We start from the raw sequence: 7483 nt of genomic DNA on the forward strand, positions 1-7483 counted from the left end.
TTTGACATGTCATTTGTTTTACCATTCTCAAAAACATAGGTGGTTCAAAAAGCAAACGCTATATGGCCACCCTGTATTAAAAGTAGGTGACACAGCTTCACTTCCTATTAAAAATTTTGTAAACCCTTCAATTTGAAGCCCATAGTGTAACATTTTTATTAAGTCTATGACAAAATTCAAGTTTGATATTAGAAATAGTTGACAACCTACTGCGACTAAATTTGTTGAGTTTAATTTTTAGATAAAGAAACTTTCATTTGGAAATAAAATGATAACCTGTACCTTATTTAAAAAATTCTGCTGATATCGCTATGTCCAGTTCAAACTGTTCTTAAATGGTTACCGCTTAATAATGCAATACAATGAATTATTTTAATTTTTAGATAGGCAGCAGCCCTGTCGCCAAAACATCTGCATTAATGTATTATATTTATTTCCCATTCTATAATTTTTTTTTAATAGAATTTTTAGATGTGCGTGTGGCAACTTCCCCAGAAGAGAAGAAGGGAATGTTTTAGTGGCCACACCACACGACGCAGTACTCGGCGATCGCCGTAAGTGCGAAAGAATTTTGAACCCACCCACCCTCACCCACCAAAAAAAAAAAAACAAAAAAAAACAGTGATTTGCTTAATTAATTCTAGAAACTCTGTAGATGAATAATAATAAATAAATAAATAAAATGATGTTGTTCAATAAGAGTGGGATTAGAGGGGGCATTAGAGTGAAGGACTTAGAGCCGAACACAATTAATATTAATATACTTATATAAACCACAAAACGAGTTGTCCCCATATTTATTGCAATTTCCGTACCTGTGCAAGGTTAACAGAATTTTTATTAATTTTACTGAATGTTTTTTTTGTTTTGTTTTGTTGCATTTGCTTTTGCGTATACCGCATCTATATGTATACACCATAGCCAAGTGTGTTTGTGCGCGTCATACCAGCAGTAGGTCCTTTTGTTTTTGTCGCTCTCCTCATAACTTCTACTAGAAATCGTATTTTTTTATTTGGCTTTGCTCACAGCCCCAGTTACGTGATGCAACAGAGCTAACGGTGCTGTAAATGCAATGTGGCTATTAATTTCTCATGAGAAATGTTGCAGCACTGGCTGGTCGGACACATGAGTGCGCCAACATAGCCGATAACAACAACAACAACAACAACTGCAAAACAACCACAAAACGCTTAGACAAATAAACGGACGTAGACGACATCAATGACGTACAACAACAAAATCAGCAACAACAATAAGAGAAAAACAATAACAACAACTAAAGTATTGCCGGCAAAGAGTCAAACAATATCGTCACATAACCCCACCAGCTGCTTTGCTGCCGTCGCTGCCACCACCACCGCCGCCGCCACCATCAACAACATGTTGTTGTCTGCAGAAGCTGCAGTAATTTTTTGTTCGCCACTTAGATGGATGGCCACTAGTTTGCTGGTGAACTGTGGTTGGAAAATCAGGAGGTGTTCAAGAGGCGGTCAAGTCTGCAAGCAGACCATCCAAAACACGAACCAAACTGGTTGGTCTAACTACACACAAAGTATTTCACTCCGGTTATTGTTGATGTACTGGCTGGCATTACAGCAACAATATTCAAAGCACTTGTTATGGTTTTTCTATACACACCTATATGCATATGTGCACATATGTATGTATGTTTGTATGAAAGTAGGTATTTTTATTATTGTTTATTTTTTTAGCTTCAGCGTGTTTGTTGGAAAATCAGTGTGAGTTTTTCAGTGCAATTTATACAACAAAAAACAAACAAAAAAAAACATTTTTTCGTATATTGACCACCAGCATCATCATTAGTGACCAAAAGCAGCCGATCAGCCGGTCAATTCGTACATACATGGTCACATATACTTAAAGTCACAGACATACCACTGTTCAGCCACACTTACGCGCTCACATATTTGTATATATATATCTATATAGCACTTAAATATACCTACATACTTACATATATAGCAGGAATTTACTGTATGGCAGCGACTGGTTCTTTCTTCCTTCCAAATGCCATCACATTTTTCTTCATTTCTTGTCTATTTTTCAGCCATTTTAGTCAATTAAATAATTTGTTACGTGGCTGCCGCGAGCTCATCAAAAGCTTTAACGGCTGCAATCACTGTTATAGGTATACTGTCGAAGATGGACTCAAGGCTGTTCACTGGTCATAAACTTGATTTGCACGGTAAATGCATTAAATAAACTAAAAGCCTGTGAACGGTTAGACCTCAAATTAATTTTCAAATAAGTTTATTTTTAATGCCCATGGAATGGTAAAGGCTACCACAACAGTTGTTAGCGGAAAATTCTGAGTTCTCTTCTAAAAGCATCACCTACTGGTGCAAAACTCCTTTCTAATTATTTCGAAACTAGGATTCGAACCTCCCTCCGAAAATTGTGATACCATTTGAAGATGTCACTTTTCTTCATACATAGCACGACAAAAAAAAATTAAATTTTACAATCATTGGTGAAAAATTATACAATAAATAATATAAAACGGTTCCAGCCAAAATATGAAAATTATGCAGCTTGCCTCAGTGTTTTACGCCTACGATAACGACGAAATGCTGTCGCAGTTGAATATAAGGAGTTATACAATACCGCTGGGAAATAAGTTGGAATCGATGGCTTTATTTTAAAAAAACTCAGGCATACGATTTCGAAATCACAAAGTGTTGATGCTCAATATCGAACATCACTGTATTTACCATGTTTAAATTCATTTATTCGCAATCTGAAGGGTAAATTTTTGGAACATAAAGATATGCTCCTTAGCTTTCAAGCAACATTCAATACATTTCACAAAAGCCTTGACAACCCAAAGTATTGGGTATGAGAATAAGTTTCTGCCTCGCCAAAGAGATGTCGCTGCTGATACAGTAGACGCTCACTAATTAGAACCACTTTGTTTTTAGGGTGATTCTAATTTCTGAAAAAATCTAATTCCTGGACGTTTTTTTATTTCAATAAAACCTTAAAATTTAAGTCAATTTGCATTGAAAAACTACAATGAAATTTTGTCTTACTAAATTTTATTCATAAAAACGAGAAAACATAAGGTAACAATCCAATATACATATATGTATTTATGCGCTAAGTCAAAAAAAGGTCCAAAAAACAAGAACTCCAATTACAGTAAATATATTTTTTTTTATCAAAAATACATAAGAAATCGATAAATATAAATTAAAACAGCCAAAAATTAATCAAAAACTTCGTAACTAATTTGCAGGCATGTAGTCTGTTATTGCTGTCTGCTTCTTCCTTTTATTTGTTTCTGCAATAACAATCTCATTGCGAAGAGCTAGCAGATTGCTTGTGTGCTTTGCGGAAAACGATTCACTATAAGTACACCATTTTATTAAATTATTGACGCTTTCAATGGCTGTAGAAGTAGAGACAACTGGTAAGACCTCCCGGTCATCAAATTCGCTGCTACCTGAAGACTCATCATCGCTATTGAGATCATGTGCAGGGTCGTCATCAAGCACATCATTGTTCCATATTTCAATTTCTGGTATGCTAATGTTATTAGTTGGCTCTATTTCTGTTAAAAGTGCTTGAGCTGCCTGAAGAGCTCCATTGCAGTCTTGATCTTTTTGCAGTAGCTGTGCTAGTGGCACATCATCGTCATCACTTTCATACTGATCAGAGTCCCAGTTGTTCAACTTTGACCAGGACTTTTTTATTACTCTTTCTGGAACATCATACCAAGCTTGCTTTAATAGCATGATTGCATTTCGAATTGAAAAGGATTTCAAGCGAACCTTGAGGTCACCTCCTTCAGCAATTAATTGAGAAAGAAGCATACTTCTGTAGTTTAGCTTGGTTAACTTAATAGGATTCTGATCCATTGGTTGTAAAGTTGCTGTTACATTTGGTGGAAAGAAAAATGCAATTATATTTCCATCGTCGCTTTGAAGTTTCTCAATTGGTGCATGAGCAGAGCAGTTGTCAATTAGCAAAATTGCCTTCGGAGGCAAATTATTTTCCTGAGAGAAACGAATCACCTGTGAATTGAAAATATTTTGGAATTACTGAACCTAGAAAACAAAGTTTTTTCTTACGTCATGAATAAATATCTTGTGAAACCAATCATGAAAAATCCGGGATGTCATCCAAGCATTTTTTGAAAAGTTGTAATGGAGTGGATTATTGAGTCCTTGGAAACTTCTTAGTTTTTTTGCTTTTCCAATTACTAATGACATTAATTTATGTGATCCATCAGCATTTACACCAAGTAACACTGAAATTCGTTCCTTCTGGATTTTATACCCGGGGGCGGTTTTCTCGAAAAGAGAGACGTATGTTTCGTCAGGTATACAACGGTAAAATAATCCGGTTTCATCTACATTATATATTTGTGACTCCATTAGCCCCATCTCATCGACTTTTGCACGAAATCTGTGAATAAACGGGGTGACTGAAGCAACATCACTAGAGAGAATCTCGCCACAAATTTAAAAAAAACGTATTCCGTGTCGTTTTTTAAATTTGCTAAACCATCCATCACTTGCGCTAAATGTACTTTCATCTTTATCGGGATATTTCACTTTGAATATTTGTTTGGCTTTCTCCTTTAGTATTGGCCCAGTTAATGTACACTTTTTTCGCGTTGATTTAAAAACCACTCATAAAGACTTGCTTCCATTTTTGGATATTCAGCGATATGCAATGATTTTTTGTTAGCCTTATGATAGGTATTAGAAACAGCGCTTAAAATTGATGATTTCATAGATTTGATATAGGTGATTGCAGATGGCGCCACATCAAATTCTAGGGCTAACCGCTTCCCTTGAATACATTGGTCAAGCTTTTCCAAGATCTGCACTTTGGTTTCCAAAGACAAAGTATTTTTCTTACGTTTATTTGGCATTTCAACGAACGACTTTTACTTTTAAGCAAACAATGCCGAAACACGTGCACGCGAATCGAATTTCAAACAAAAACTAGCAAAAACTGTACAGATAGCGACGAAAATCCAACGACTACCGAGCGTAACATGAATAAATTGGGATTCCCCTTTTTATATCTATTTTGCAACAAAAAAACAAAATACGCTCTGAAATTAGAATTTTCGACTCTAATTTCAGAGCGTGTAATGTATTCAAAAAGTTGATTCTAATTTCTGGAAATTCTAATTACTAAGAGTTCTAATTTGTGAGCGTCTACTGTACTATTTTTGTGTTCGCTCTAGTAATATACTGGTGATTTGATATGTGAGGTCTCGATCGCAGTAGACGACAATCGTTTGAAGAGTAATTATCCTTTCTTACCTGACGTCAAAAATGTCTATGTTCGTCCCGAAAAAGCAGCATTTGCGGGAAGTCATGCTTCATTATTACCTTTTACAGAAAAGTGCAGCTGAATATTAATTAATATTTACGGTAATCACGCTCCATCAAATACAACTTGTAAAGAGTGATTTCGACGTTTCCAAAGTGGCAATTTCGACGTGAGTGATAAAGATCGCGAAGGGGCACCGAAAAAAATCGAAGATACTCAACTATAAAAATTATTGGATGAAAACGCATATCGAACCCTTGATGATATGTCTAAAGAGTTGGATGTTGACAAATCAACCATCAGGAACCGTTTGCATGCGATGGTAATCAAGAAAGCAGGTACCTGGGTGCCACATCAATTGAAGGAGAGTGATATCGAGAAACTTTTGATGAGGTGTGAAATGCTTCTTGAACGGCAGAAAAAAAGGTTTTCTGCATCGCATCATCACTGACGATGGGAAATGGATCTATTATGATAAGCCTAAGCGTCGAAAATGTTGGAGTTTGGCAGGTGAACCAGGTCCATCTACAGCGAAAAAAAAATATTCATGCTTCAACGGTTATGTTGTGCATCTGGTGCGATCAGAAGGGTGTCATCTATTATGAACTCCTTAGACCATCTAAAACTATTACAGGCGATTGTTACCGACTGAAGCTAACGCGTTTCCATCGGGTTTTCAAAGAAAAGTGGCAGGAATGGGACGGTGAACATAACAAACTGATTACACTGAATGACAAGGCCAGGCCACATGTTGGTAAATCGGTCCAGAAATATTTAGAGGGACCGAATTGAGAAATCTTGCCCTACCCGCCGTAATCCCCAGAGATTGCCACTTCTGTGTCTGGATTACCATCTGTTCCGATTAATGCAATCATCCATTATTGGAAAGCATCGCAAACTAGCTCAATGAATGGAAGGAGTCAAAAGGAGTCGAATTTTTCGTCAGAGGAATTCGTATGCTGCCTGAAAGATGGAGAAAAGTTGTAGCTTTCAATGGCACATACTTCACATAATATCGTGTATTATTTAATTGTTAATTGCCGGCCGCCGTATACGAATGGGTTGGTGCGCGGCTACCATTCGGAATTCAGAGAGAACGTAGGTTCGAATATCGGTGAAACTCCAAAATGAAGAAAAAGTTTTTTCTAATAGCGATGGCCCCTCGGCAGGCAATGACAAACCTCCGAGTGAATTTCTGCCGCGAAAAAGCTCCTCATAAAAATATTTGCCGCTCGGAGTCGGCTTGAAATTGTAGGTTCCTGCATTTGTGGAACAACATCAGGACGCACGCCACAAATAGGAGGAAGAGCTCGGGCAAACTCCCAGGTAAGGTGACTTCGCCCTCTTCCGATCTGGCTCGATCTCGAAGTCCCTGGCCGAAAACTAATGCACGCCATGATTTCAATGAAGTGCCGCACGTTTTTATCGAGTCTTTTCTTTTCATTTTGTACTTTGGGACATAAAGAAACCTAACGCCCTCTTTTGCCTTTGTTTTATATATAACAATATTACATGTTAATCCTTTTTAGCAACAGTTTTATGCTTTTGAGTAATTTTTCTTTTCTAAGAGGTCATCACAGACTTATTACGTAGCTCGAGAAGGCTGACACAGGGTGACTTTGAGTAATGGAAATCTTTATCTGGACCAGTGGCGGATCCACGGGGGGGGCTTTCAGGTCCGGACCCCCCCCCCCATTGGAATCATGCTCTAAAATTTTATGTTTCAATTCTGTATGAGTCAAGTTAAAAAAAACAATATTTTTTTATATGCATTAGCAGTTTATTAGATTTTTCTTCCAGTTTTAATTTATTTTATAATAAAAACAATTATAATACGACGGACGCAATTCAAAATTTTGAATAATTACACAGGCCTGCGTAATTTCATTTTTGTCCAATTTCTAAAACGGCTACGAGTGTCTCTTGAAGTTTTTTTTGTGCTGAAAACGAATTTGATCTTGAAAATGCTCCAGCACGTCAGGACTTTTGGCAATTTGTGGTTAAATAGTCAAGAAATGTCGATTTTGGACATCTTTATGAATTTTTTTTGAGTAAGGTAATTTTTTTTTTTTATTTTCCACAACGGAATCGCAAAGTAATACTCTGTAGCTTTAAAATCCATTTTTAAAAGACTTCTAGGATGAATGAAAAAAAAGTTATACTATTTTCAATT

General features: G+C 36.6%; 1 protein-coding gene across 1 annotated transcript; it reads right to left on the reverse strand.

Moving 5' to 3' along the window:
- Window positions 1-3245: 3245 nt before the first annotated feature.
- On the reverse strand, window positions 3246-4406 carry LOC129248711 (jerky protein homolog-like). The gene is made up of 2 exons (XM_054888359.1): window positions 4092-4406; window positions 3246-4034 (listed from the first exon to the last, which is right to left on the reverse strand). The coding sequence occupies exons 1-2, from the start codon at window positions 4404-4406 to the stop codon at window positions 3246-3248; spliced, it is 1104 nt and encodes a 367-aa protein (XP_054744334.1).
- Window positions 4407-7483: the final 3077 nt, after the last annotated feature.

The sequence above is a fragment of the Anastrepha obliqua genome, chromosome 1, assembly GCF_027943255.1.
Source record: "Anastrepha obliqua isolate idAnaObli1 chromosome 1, idAnaObli1_1.0, whole genome shotgun sequence".
NCBI classification, from domain to species: domain Eukaryota; kingdom Metazoa; phylum Arthropoda; class Insecta; order Diptera; family Tephritidae; genus Anastrepha; species Anastrepha obliqua.

Coding starts and splice junctions, on each gene's coding strand:
- LOC129248711 (XM_054888359.1), bottom strand. CDS start 4,406: ATGGGGCTAATGGAGTCACAAATATATAATGTAGATGAAACCGGATTA. Junction 4,035..4,091: donor ACAAGATATTTATTCATGAC/GTAAGAAAAAAC, acceptor TTCAATTCACAG/GTGATTCGTTTCTCTCAGGA.